General features: G+C 35.1%; 1 protein-coding gene across 2 annotated transcripts; it reads left to right on the plus strand.

The window, feature by feature from the left end:
* Positions 1-4,301: 4,301 nt before the first annotated feature.
* LOC148853856 (Phox (PX) domain-containing protein) lies at positions 4,302-13,536 on the plus strand. Of its 2 annotated transcripts, none has more exons than XM_088982295.1 (6): positions 4,302-4,561; positions 4,894-6,747; positions 10,388-11,359; positions 11,954-12,179; positions 12,367-12,509; positions 12,953-13,536. In XM_088982295.1, the coding sequence occupies exons 2-6, from the start codon at positions 4,894-4,896 to the stop codon at positions 13,262-13,264; spliced, it is 3,507 nt and encodes a 1,168-aa protein (XP_088838421.1). In that variant the 5' UTR covers positions 4,302-4,561; the 3' UTR covers positions 13,265-13,536. The 2 variants fall into 2 exon arrangements, with proteins under 2 accessions (XP_088838421.1, XP_088838420.1); XM_088982294.1 differs by having other exon boundaries at positions 4,306-4,561; positions 12,950-13,536.
* The last annotated feature ends 709 nt before the right edge of the window (positions 13,537-14,245 follow it).

Below are 14,245 nucleotides of genomic sequence, written 5' to 3' on the forward strand. Positions count from 1 at the left end.
TAAACTTTGTTTAGATAGATATAGATGAAAAGTGAGATAGAGGATAAATAGGAATTAGGGAGAGATAGAGATAATTTAGTAGAATGCGGGGGCTAGTTAGTTTCCTAATAAAAAGGAGAAGAAGAAAAATGAGATAAGCCATGTTAGGTGGCAACTCTTAGTACTTCTAGAGGGAATCCTGCATCCCCTATAGAATTGTTCCGTTTGGGTAATAGAGCAAGGAGAGGAGTGCTGACATGGCAAGTTCTACTTTAGTATATATATATATATATATTATTTAAATTGTTGGAATGTGTATGTGTGAGAGAGAGATTTATGTAAATTTTTATGGAGAATGAGAGCATCTCATTGGTTGTTTCAAAATGACATGAAATAAAAAATATATATATATAAAAGGGAATGTATGTTAGATTACTTGAATTGTTTAAAAGGTGTGTGCATTGCACATTAGGACCTATACTTCAATACACTGTTGTAAGAACCACAATAACAAACAATTTGACCTTCTTCACTCTCTTTATAAACTTTTTTTTTTTTGGTAAATGAGTAGTAGATTTCTATTAAAGAAAATAAACATGGGAATACAAAATAAACAGTCTGATTCGACCACACAGTTGGAGAACACCGCCAAACTCACCAAGTCCAGGCCCTGCCTTAACGCAATGGCTTCAGCCTTAAGGGCTAAGGCCACAAAAACAGGTCCAAAACAAGCTGCCAAACAAAAACCTTCGTGATTTCTGAATAATTATTTAGTTTGAAACCTCCATCAACATTAACTTTAACTTGACCTTGGAGGAAACAAAAAAGGGGTTTGGGTCGGAAGGATCTAAGATCCAATTATAGCTTATGAGGAGCTCATCCAAGTCCCTGTTAGTGTTTTCAAAAAGAATTTTGATTCTAGCTTTCCAAATTAACCAATGTAAATAAGCAGCGTTTTGTGTTTCAGCTGAATTACCACACAGTCGATAGACATCAGAGAACTCTCCTTAATTATATACTATGACCACTGATTGATCATTGATCAATGACTGATCCAGGGATGAATTAACGTTGTACTTTAGTGGGCTTGACTCACTATTTCTTGTGAGAAGCCAAAACAAAAAGAAGGGATATTAATCTATTAGAAGTACCCCTAAGTTCCATGAAATTGATTTATTCATCTATATTATTTAGAAATTGTTTTAAATTACCTTCAAGTTTTTTTAATAATTGATTAAATCATCTCCAGTCGTAAATATTTGTTAACGAAGAGATGAAAAGAGCAAGAAAAAACTATTTTACCATCATTCTTTTTTTTTTTAATCCTTAAAACGCAACATTTAAATAACACCCTGTTGGTCTTCTTGTCACAACAAACATTCTCCATTGGCAAAGCTTTCCAACAGATAGAAATATCCAATGAAACTATTTGCAACCCAAAAATTAGATGGGGTGATGTCTCTCTTGTGTGTTGCTACTTGCTACAAATATCTTTGAACAAGTGAGCGGGAGGAATCATCTCCCACCCAAAAACTAGATTGAGGATGCCATCTTAACTCTATCTAGCTCCATGTCCTTGTGTATGGATCGAAGGCTATATTATTGTTTGCAATGTGAATGTTGAGTTTTCAATGGGTTGAAGGCTATATCATTGTTTGCAATGTCAATATTGAGTTTTATTTTGAAATTTTAAAGAATAATGGAGGGAAAAAACATCAAAACATTATAATATTGGAATATTGGGTTTTTTAAAAATATTTTGTACGTTGTATGGTGTCACATGTGAATAGATTGTGGTAGAACATTAATGGAAGGGGAGGATTTAGTCAATTATCATAAAACTTTTGATATCTTAATACATATCTAATTAAACAGTAGTGGCTTTCCTAAAACTTAAGGGTATTTCGAGAAATTTGCACTTATTTTAAAATTTCCATGACCTATTCTTAAAATTACTTAAACCACCCCTAAAGTTTCAAAAAACTTTTTTTTTAATGTTCAATAAATTAATTAAAGATCCCTAAAACATGACATATTACATTTTCTTAATGGACCCCATGATACTTTTAACATGACATATTACATGTTATATGTGACATCACATGATACTTTTAATTTTTCAAAAATCTAATTTTGCCCTCACCTACCATCCATAGAATGGATTTGAGGGTCCACTAATAAACAAGTTACTTTACTTCCATCAAGATGATGATTGAGTTTTGCATCATTGCATGTTGAGGAAATAGCACATGGATTACAACTCATACAAAGAAACATGTAGACAATTTTTTGGTTGTATATGGCCACTTCTAATTTCACATTATGTGTTGGTCAAAACAAATTGTTGAGGAATTTTATTATCACATTACATATGACCACTTCCACTAGGGGTTGACATTCATGGTAGAAATATCAAATTTGAAGTTTCATGAAGAAGCAGCAATAGTATCCACAACTTAAAACATTGGAAATAACTCAAAGCATCTGTGGTCATAAAATTTGTATCCACAACTTAAAACATTGGAAATAGAAGTGGCAGTGATATCAAATGTTTTTGAAAATTGCTACATCTTCAGCCTAATGCTTGGGCATTGTCCTTTTGTTTTATTTTCAACAATATCACATTTCTTAAAAGTAAAAATTTCCAGATATCACTCCGTTCTTTTAGTATATGTTTGGCATTGATGCTGCTGATATAGCAATGTTTTCTTGTTGAACAGGTGTGTCACCGTTTTCTAGAACAATGGCAACGATGCCAAACAGATGCTTAATATCTCTTATTTTTCATACTTTAGACATCATAGTTGCAATATTTTTATTATTTGTCTTCAAAACACACTTTGTACATTTTATTAAGGGAGAATGATGTATCAGCCCAGGGGCAGAATTTGTAGGCACTGTTGGGGTAGGTGCCAGCTCGGAATTGATGCCAATTCACCGGCGGGCATTGATGCATAGAATGAGGGTTGTTACCATTTTGAATGTTTATAACTCTGCAATGAAAATCATAAATCTGAATTGGGCTGTCCATACTTTTCTGTTTTATTAATTATTTATTAGTAACACATAAATGTCCACAATATCCATCATTACCATTTAGAGAACAAGGCCTAAATGTTTCAATTGACCTTTGGACTCTGTTTGGTTACAATGCAAATTTATTTGCACTGATGCAAAATCATGGTAGTATAAATGATCTTGATGTAAAGTATGGTTTATTTTTGTTTCAAAATTTATCACATTTAGTTTGATTGTAGCACAAATGAAGTAAAATAAGACTTGAAGCACAATAAAATAAGATTCAAAACAAAATTAAACCAGAATTTGCATTTTTTTCATTTGCATTCCCATACATTTGTATTAGTACAAATAAAATGCACTGCAATCAAACACAACCTTTGGGTTTTCAAGGATTCAACTTTTATTTTTTTTTGTTTTCCAAAAATTGCCCCCAAAAGGTTCATCCTCTTACGTATGCTATAAATTGAGAACCCTACGACGGTGACAACAACAATAATAATAATAATGAAATATTGATAATGAAGTAATATTTATAAATTATTATTATTGTTTATCAATGTATTATCTATTTACATATTTATTTACTTTATTATTTAGCAATGGTTATTTCTATTATTTGTTTAATGTCCAATTGTTCAATAATTCATTATTTCAATTAATTATAAAAGATATCTAATAAGTATTATTTTAAATAATAATAATATTAATAATTAATATTCAATTTGTAGTTAATTATTTAATTAATAATTATGTACTTATATATTTTAAATATTTGTTAAAATTTTAACTCTTTAAAAGTATTTAATTATTTATAACTTTTTTTTATCAATTATGTTGTTTATTAATTAGTTTATATTCATTTAATTAATTGTTAATGTTAATTAGTATAACAAATATTTTCATATTCAGGGTTAAAATGATCAATTGTTATTTTTCAGAATTTGACATTCAGATTTAATCTTACCAAGGAAAGTTAGTGTGAATGAACATGCCCTTATCATAGGCATTCAAATGTCAAGACGCCGATGCAGATGAACAGGCCCTTAAGTTATGTTTGGTTTGAAGGAAAATGTATGAAAAGAAAAAAAACGGTAAAAAAATCTTTACAAACATTGTATAGATTTTCCTATCATTCCTTTCTTTTCCTACCTTTTTCCTTCAAATTAATTCAAGATTCGTAAAGGACATAAAGATTTCTAGATTTTTCCCTTCTTTTTTTTCATTAAAACCAAATACTGCCTTAAGTAATTATCAGATAATTCAGGGCGGTTTAAATAATTAACCCACAGAAGCAGAAGAATGAATGGACTCTCTTTCCTTATAGTGATTCACTGATTAAGGTTTGGTGAGTCGCTTATGTATATCGTTTGATCCACCATCAATTCAATTCTTTTAAACGCCCTGATCGTGATTGGATTATTGATTATTCGTTCTCATGGCGGATTTTAGACTTTTATTACATTCGGGACGACGAGAACGTGGAGTTGCATAAATCAGAGCAAATTCATCCGACGAACTGTGCAAAGTTGCAGACCTTTAGAAAATAGAAACGATTACGAAAGTCAGTTTCTCTCTCTATTTACTTATTTATCTTCGTTATCCTTTCCCTCTTTCTACTTGTCTCTCATTATCTCTAAAATTCGGTCTCTGGTTCTTTGCTCATGAACTTCATGATCTTTGTATGGTTATCTATTGCGAAGAAACAATATTGGAATAAACCCCATCTTAGAAGGAATTTCGTCAGCGGTTTTCGTGGTTTGGTTATTAAGTGGTGAATGATCAATCGAGAAAACGATTTTAGTTGAATCAAGTGCTACTTGTGTTTTTAATCGCTTAAATTTTCTATGAATTTTATTTTATTTGGACTAAAGACCGGATATTTTTGAGTGTCAGATGATTAATGGAGAGGGAACTCGGGAGAAATCATCGGATGCCGCCTCTCCAGATCTGTTTGATGAGCTTCCGCCCTGGATGGATCAGAATTTAGAAGCTGATTCGCCAGCTTCATCAGAGTATTCTTCTTGTGGAGAGTCGGAATTTGAGAGATATTGCAGTGCGAATTCAGTTATGGGGACAACGAGTTTGTGTAGTTCCCTTGGAACTTGTAATGAGTTTCTTGATTCTGATTCGGGCTCCACGAGAAGTTTGGGGCACGGGGAGGATCGTCTTTTGGAGAGTTTTGGTTTCGGAGGAAGGTTTGGGAGGAATTCTAGGGACAGGGGGTGTGCCTCTTTGGGAGATTTTGATTGTTTACCAGATGGATCCATTGAAATTTGCAAAGGAAAAATGGGTATCGAGAATGGGGTTTCCGTAGAAGGGAAGGTGTTATCGAGGAACAAAAATCAATCAAAGTCTTTGCTTACTTATCAGGAAGGTGCCACGGAAGTAGGAGATTTTTGTTCAGAAGTTAAGAATGAAAATTTAGCAATGCTGAAGGTGGGCAGTGCATCGAAATCACTCAGGAACCTAGGTGTTGATGCTTCATCGAACATGGGTACCTCTAATGGGAATAATAGTGAAGGTTTGGTTTTGTCAAATGGTCCCAGTGAAGTGGGATCCTTGCAAAGCTTTGCTGAAAATAATACCTCCAAACAGATTATTAGTGTGGAAAATAATGAGTACTTAAATAAGTTCAGAATTGTAAATGAATCACATTCTTTGCTGGGATCAAGTGAGGAAATCCCATCTTATCCTTCCCCTTGTGAAGATAATTCTACTGAGCAAATCCACACTGACATGGATCATTTCCACAGCTTAACTTCAGCATTTGATGTTCCAATTGGTGAAAGGGAAATTGACAGACTACCAGAAGAAGAGGACACCTCATCCCGATATGAACCTTCAGAAGATGATAGTTCAATGTTGGACTCTGGAACGGATGACGAACAGAGTGCCAGTTGTAGAAGAAACTTACAATTTAGGCTGGAAACCAAAGCTGAGAATGAAAATCCATTGCTTATGAACTCAGCTGTGGCTTTTGGTTCAGATGATTGGGATGACTTTACACAAGAAATGAACCTTATGAATGAGATCAATTTAGTGCCTTTATTGCCGGATAGGCCTCAGGAAGTGCAACAACTGCATCAAGAAACTGAAGGAAATCTTTTAAATTCCACTCTTCTTGGTGACATTGGCTCTCCAATTTTTGGTAGATCACAGATAGAAGAAAATGTCAGACATATAGCTATGGCTAGTCATCAAGTCGAAGATATGCATGAGTCAACAGGGTATGCAAAATGCAAGAGTTCAACTCCAGCCAGGAATGTCTTAACTTCTGAGAAGGATCTTCCATTGCAAAAGGCTCCAATAGAAACAGGTTCAACTCTCATGGATGATGGTGCAGAAAGGAATCTTCAATGTATAAATAGTGGCGAAGTCAGCAGCCATGATGAGGTTGGAATTTCAGAAAGTGTGTCAGTTGGGAAATCAAAAATTCAACTCCAACTGGCACCTCTTTCTGATGCTTCTGTTAGCAAACTTTGTTCCACTGAAAATGAAGCACCTCAAGGTAAAGAGTCAGGATTTTTGGAAGACCAGCTGGACCTTCTTTTTGATGTTTCATATAACCAACTTTGTTCCTCTTCAACTGAGGCACCTCAGGAGAAAGATGCGGGAATTTCGGAAGACCATGAACCAAATGCTCACTCCCCTATGGTTGATATTAATCAGGAAACCTGCCTAAATAGAATACTTACAGATTCTTCTATTTCAAAAGATCAGGTTGAAGACCATCTGACATCTGTTGAGGTCAGTTAATTTGCTTCTTATATATTCAAAGAAAAATCTCCATACTTATGTTTTCATATACCAAATAATTTGTGGTTTGGTTCTCTAGCTTCTATCTTTTGGTTCCTTGACAATTAGCATTACCAATTTTTTATAATTTTGAGCCTTTATTCCCTTCCACCCTGCAGTTGCACTGTAAATCAAGACTAGGAAGTATGTTTTTGTAAATACACTAAAATAAATATCTAAATCTACTGTCCTTTTACTGGTGTCCAACAAAATGTGTACCCGGAACGGAAGTGGATATTTCACGGACACTTATAGATTATTGTTTATAGCATCAACACGTTTAGAATATGCAATATGGTTTTTTTTATCAAATCATCATACTATAAAATATTTGTATGTGTTAGTTTAAGTAAATTTGGCAAGATGTAAGCATTGAAAAATGACATTTAGCGTTAAAAGGTAGATAACAAAGGCATGATATAATCATATGATTCAGATAGTTGGCCATGATATAAGCATAAAATGGGATAGCTGTACCTGTGTCCATGTTTGGGATCTTAAGAAATGGAGAATTGTCATCCTATTTCCCGTATCAGTGCCCACTGTAGGGTCCTTATATGGGAATCAATACATTTGTGCCGGAGGGTTCAATAGCTCTCTAACAGATTATATGCAGAAAATAAATCCATATAGATTTGAGATCTAAGAAAATAATAGAAACAGAAGCATGATTTCAAAGATTGAAATTACCAACCAAAAAAAAATCGAAGGATATAAATAGATAGGAGACTAAGAACAGAGAATTTAAGACAATAAGATACAAAAGATAGAAAACTAAGATCTTTACTGTTGTCATTTGATCATTCATCCTAAACTAAAGTAAGCCTTAACTAAACTTTTTGTAAATGAAATGTACAGGGGTAAGATACTTTTTGACAAATACATTTGTACTTTTTCTATTAAAAAATATTCATCTTGCTCTTCTGTATTGTTTTATACATGTTAACATTGGCGGTCTGATAGCCCTTATTTGCCTCTTTTTTTTTTTTTTTTTTAACAATTGTTTATTTGACTCATTTTTGCACCTAAAACAATTTAAAGAACTCTTACTTATTGGAACAGAAAACCAGGTGGACCCCACTAAGATAGTTCCGAGACTAATGACAGAAACTCCTTTCAATTAGTCAAACATATTATTTACAAGTAAAACCTGGAATTTAACTCGAAATAAAATAGGTCTTATTCATAAATAATAATATGTGTATATGCCATTGTGCTGATTATATTTAATTGTTACCTATTTTTCAATAATATTTGTATATCCTGATAGCTTCTAAATTGACATGCAATGCTAGATTTTGGTCTCACCAGTGTACCCTTAGTGTTGCTTAGGAAATACATCTCTTAGGGAGCCTTGTTGCTTGGAAGAGAATGAAATCAGGACTCTTCAAACTTTTGGCTCCTTGCCAGGAAAAAGGGGTCAAAACTTCTGGTTTTTAGTCATGAAACATCATTTTGCTTTAGAGCATTAGAGTCCATATTAGTTGGGCAAGGGTGATAAATTGCATTTTCAAGAGGACAAATAATGTGTGAAAGTAGAATGCCTGACAATTCCAACGAAGGAGTACCCATAGCAAGCCAAGGCTCTGAAACAGAAGGGAAATCTACTAATAATGAGAAAAAAAGATAGATGCTGAAATACATCACATCAACACTATGCCTGTGACGATGATCTCCATCTCCTATACAAGATATTATGCCTTGGCTCTAGCCAGACTATTGACCATCAAGTTTGCTGATTCACAGCCTAGCAGAATGAAGGATGGAAGCTGAAGATTTTACCTATTGGGGTGAATGATTCTCTAAGAACCCATTTAACTATCACTTGTAGAGCAAATAATAATCTGAGGCTCAACATTAATGATAATAGGATATCATGAGGCCTTGGTGGAGTAAAAGAGGGTTAACCTTCACAAAATTGCCAATCACTAGAAACCAAAAGTGAGCTAAGTCTACCATGCCCCTCATTCTTCAGCTGGTTCGTCTTTAGTCAAATGATGTTTATAATTTATAACTTATTGTGTCCTTGTTAGTTCAGGGTTTGTTTTGACTCTAAATAGTTCTAATACTAAATGTGGCCCCAGTCATCAGACTTTTTCTCTTGTCTTTCATTTCTTTGGCTTTATCTCCTTATCATCCCTCAGTGGTGTTCCCAGTTAAAGCAACTTGGTAGGATCCAATATGGACTTGTCAGGCCTTTCCTCTTGTGTTTACCTTTTGCTTTATCTCCTTATTATCCCTTTAAAGTATTTACAGTGAAAGCAATTTGGTTGGGCCCAGCACCCCCACAGAAAATCAGGGCTTTTTATTGGGAGGTTTTTTACCAGTAACAAGAGAAATTTTTAATAAAATCAATGAAAGAATACTTTTAATACATTCTTGTGCCAAGCTATGATAGCCAAATACCTCTACAAAGGTGCAATATTATGTTGTTGGATACTTCAATATTTTAGCGTAAAGTCACTGTAAACTACGTATCAACACTGACCAACCATGTCTTTATTGTTTCTAGGTAACGTAGGTGCCAAGCACCCCAAACTGTTGGCCTAGCACATGCTAGCCACCCCTTTTAAGTACTTCTACATTGACCCTTCACCATTCTTGAGAGAGTACCCCCTCCCTCCCCCCAATACATTTGATTGTGATTTCACTTACCCCTTGTCTTGCTAAGCATTTGCTAGTCCATTAACTGATCTTGAAATCTAGTTCTACCTTGTTCTCAATTCCACAGTCAACTGCTTCACCTCCTTCATAATATCTCTATTTTCTAGAGCTGGTGCTGTTTTCCTTTAGCCTGCCCACGACCACACGGAAGTCATCTTTCACTAATGAATTTCTGTACTCAAGGGCCTCAGCCAGCCTTATACCTTCTAGGACTGCCGTTAGTTCAGCCCTAGTTGAGTCTCCATGTCCAATGAGTCCTGAATGTTTACTGCAAGACGTCTCACTGCTTGATTTGTTTATATTGCACTTGAGTGTTACAATTTCTACAGAAAACCAACTGGCGTTGCAAATATTTCTAATTCAAGAAGCAAGATTTTCTCCTGCTACTGTTAACAGATATCAATTTGTAGGTAGTGGCATATTGAGTTTAAAGTTGTTTTGCAGACAGCCAAACTCGTTATACTTGTTATCATTTGGAAAATTGATTAAATCAAACTCTCCTAGGGGAAGTTTTATTGGCTAGAAAATATGAATGGTGATTATGTTCTACATGAATATAGTTATAAACAGAATACCCATCATACTTGTAGGATTACTTGGTCTAAATATATATACTTCTATTAGACTTGACATGGGGACCTAACTATGATGATCAACCTTTTAACATTTTACTTAATCAGGTATTTCATTTAAATTTTAAAGTAATAAATTTGTGCCAGTATTTTTTGGAAACTAACTTTATTTCATTTTTTACCCTTTTTTTCTTTGTTCTTAGATATCCATGCAAGCTATTGTGTTCTTCATATTTTTAACTGTTTCTTGCATCGCGGAACCCCAAGTATCTTTGTTTTTCCTCAACTCAAACATATATTTGTTAAACCTCTATAGTACTTTAGCTGATAATGTTCTAATATGTCCTTTGACTCAGGTTGGGCATCTAGAGTCGAATGAATCCTATGATGAGGTTGTCCTTGAAATGGAGGAAATTTTACTAGACTCTGGTGAGTCTCCCGGGAGAAGGTTCACCAGTAGGTCGCCTCAGTCTTTTAGAGATGGCAGCTCAACTGCTTCCACATCTGGCACAAATTTTGCATACCCACTAATCCAGAACCCACTAAAAATTGATGCCATTGAAGTAATTGGTGCAAAACAAAAGAAGGGAGAAGTTTCACTTGGGGAAAGACTGGTAGGAGTGAAGGAATATACAGTGTATCAGCTGAGAGTGTGGAGCGGTAAGGATCAATGGGAAGTTGAACGCCGATACCGTGATTTTTATACTCTTTATCGCCAGTTAAAAACTTTGTTTACTGATCAGGGTTGGAGTCTTCCAGAGCCTTGGTCCTACGTTGAACGAGAGTCCAGAAAGATATTTGGGAATGCTTCTCCCAGTGTTATCAGTGAGAGGAGTACTCTTATCCAAGAATGTTTACGATCTGTTCTGCACTATGGGTTCTCATCCAGTACATTAGGTCCTTTGATCTGGTTTTTGTCCCCTCAAAAATCCCTTCCTAGTTCCCCATTAAATTCACCGGTGCTTCAAAAAACTTCATTCACTAGAGATACAAGTACAGAAAGATTCTCCACTTTAGGGAAGACTATATCACTTCTTGTGGAAAACATGCCTCGCAAGTCAATGAAACAGTTGCTGGAAGCACAGCATTATACTTGTGCAGGATGCCACAGGTACTTTGATGATGGGAAGAATCTATTGCGAGAATTTGTACAGACCCTTGGGTGGGGAAAGCCTCGACTATGTGAATACACTGGTCAATTGTTTTGTGCTTCTTGCCATACAAATGAAACTGCAGTCCTCCCAGCTAAAGTCTTGCATTTCTGGGATTTTACACAATATCCAGTTTCTCAATTCGCTAAATCATATCTGGAGTCTATATATGACCAGGTAATTTGGAGGTTGATATTATTTATCATGGTTGACTGCATTGTGAAGTTAAATTTTTACCTTCATGGAAAGAAACAACAGTGGCATGGACTGATGTTGTTATGTTAGCTTGAATATTTGAATGACAAACATATATACTCATTGAAGTGTGTTATTATGTGGGCTTATTTACTTATCCCCAACTGAAAGTCCTTTTTTTCTTGATGGGTTGATGTGCACCAGCATGCCATGTATATAGAGTGTAGGGGGCCCATGATTGATGGCCTTACTATGTGGATCATATTGTAATGAACCTAAAATAGGCTGATTGGATGATCCTAAGCATCCAGGTTGTTTAACATTTTCTTGGATCAACTTCATTTTATCTTTAGATCATCTTGTTATTGGTCTACATAACAAGGGAATATGTATCAATTAATGCACATCGTATCCCTCTGTTGCTGGGATGTGCCACATGAGTGCACTGAGGCAAAGATAAAAGAAGATCCTTAAATTTCCTGATGAATAATCAATATCATGCATAGCTTTCTAGTGAAATGTGAATATTTTGGGTCACTATAGTAACATACTCTTAAATAAATTTTCTTTTTGCAGCCAATGCTTTGCGTCAGTGCAGTCAATCCTTTTCTGTTTTCAAAGGTCCCTGCCCTGCTCCATATTATGGGTATCAGAAAGAAAATAGCAGCTATGCTTCCATATGTTCACTGCCCATTCCAGAGATCAATCCATAGAGGACTGGGTTCTCGAATATATCTTGTTGAAAGCAATGATTTTTTTGCACTCCGAGATCTTGTTGACCTTTCCAAAGGGGCATTTGCAGGTTAGCTTTGGATAAGAACCCTTTTTTCATTTACTTAATAGGAACCAAAAAAGAATTTCTTTTTATTGTTAGTTCCAATATGACTTGCATGTATATGAAAGTATGCATTACTTCATATGATTTGAAGTTTTTCTTTTTATTTTTTTTGTTCCCCGCTAATGTTCTTGTTGTATATCCACTCTTGTAGCACTCCCAGTCATTGTAGAGTGTGTCTCCAATAAGATCTTAGAGCACATTACAGAGCAATGCCTCATTTGTTGTGATGCGGGTGTTCCCTGTGGTGCTCAACAAGCTTGTCAAGACCCATCCTCCTTGATATTCCCCTTTCAGGTGGGTATTTTTTGAATTGGTGTGAAAGAATTCTATTATAATATTATTGTAGTTAGTGTTATTGTAAATCGGGTTCACATACAAAGTATTATGATCTATCTGGTTGTGATTCCCAGGCTACAATAAAACCTAGTTTTCAAGGAGAATGTCCTGCTAATTCTAGAGCTTTGTCGATAGAACTTCACTGGACAGATCTCCTATAAATATGGGTGATCATGTACCATCCATCCTAGTGCAACGTTTTTTGATGGATAGAAGTGCAACTTCATCTTGACAAGGCTTGTTAACTGAAGCATACAGATGCTACTGTATTAGTACTTAAGATCCTATCTCAAGACCTTCTCATTTGGAATTGTTTTGCTGGCCAAAATAGGTTTTTAAACTATCAGATTCTTCTTTTAATAACTGTAGCTAGTTTCTTTTGCTCTTACAATTATCAGCAGGAAGGTGAGATAGAAAGATGCAGCTCTTGTGAAACAGCTTTCCATAAAGTTTGCTTTAAAAAGCTTAAGAGATGCCGATGTGGTGCGTATCTTGAAATGGACAAAGGCGTTGAGCCCCTAGAAACAATGCAGCATGGGACCAGTGATGAACTGGATGGAGCTTTGGATTTATCAGCAAGGAAGTCTGGTCCCACATCCCCGATTGGCTTACTCTCTGGTCTGTTCTCAAAAGCTAAGCAAGAGAAGGCGTGGAGTCCTAAAAACAGTAACCCAGTCATTCTCATGGGTTCTTTACCAAGCACTTCTCTCTAATCGTTTGAAATTGCAATATACCTTTGTACCGTATTGCTTAATGTTTAGATACCGTAAGTCCAATGGAAACCAGGAGCCTATTTGTTGCACTTATGATGTAGTTAGTGGAATAAACAGATGGCCATTTTTTATATGTAGGGAAGAGAAAATGTGGAGTACAGATGCTTGTTATTTTTCTGTTCTCTCTCTCTCTCTCTTGGTGAGGGGGCGTATTTTTTTGTAACAAAATGTAATCCAAGTGAGAAACTATTGGAATGTGAGATTTTTCTTTATCTTTCTTCGCTTTTGTTGTTACTTTTCTTTCAACCACCTTGGTGGATTGCCCTGCATCGAAGCAGCACAAGAAAAAGGTTTGCACAGATACAACCCTTCATTCTTGAACTTGGGCTTCAGCGGGGTAGCTGAACTGAAAGGCGTCCCAGGAAACATCTTTCAATAAGCTGAAGATAGAAAAGTATCAATCAGTATTCTCATAATACATATTCTAGTATTTAACAAAACCCAAATAATATGTTTTTGGAGAGGAAAGCAGATGAGAACATCAGATAATTGATCAAAACTATTGCAGAAGCAACCATGCAATAAGGGATAGTTTTAAAACTCTAATGCTAGTGAGTTGCAGACTACTTGAAACAATTTATGGATATACGATCAATAGAGTTTGAAACAATTTTCGAACTCTAATTTTAAAATTCTAATTTTAAGGTGGGATTTGGTCGCGTTTGGCTGGGTGAGTCCACACCTCAATATAGCGTCGATAGGTCCCATCCACACCCCCAATTTCTCATCCATGGTAAAATCTCGTGATTGGGGATCGCCCACACTTGATTTTTGATCCCCTACTTACCTTATTGTTTGTTTCACGTTTTAATAATTTTGTTAATAAAATATTAATTATTTTACTTAATTTTTTATTTTTTAAAATTTGAATGTTTTATCAATAAAAGTATATTTTAAATATTTTAAAATTTTAATTATTTT

Source organism: Nelumbo lutea, chromosome 4 (genome assembly GCF_056320005.1).
Source record: "Nelumbo lutea isolate HS-2025 chromosome 4, American lotus-T2T, whole genome shotgun sequence".
In the NCBI taxonomy this organism is placed as follows: Eukaryota; Viridiplantae; Streptophyta; class Magnoliopsida; order Proteales; family Nelumbonaceae; genus Nelumbo; species Nelumbo lutea.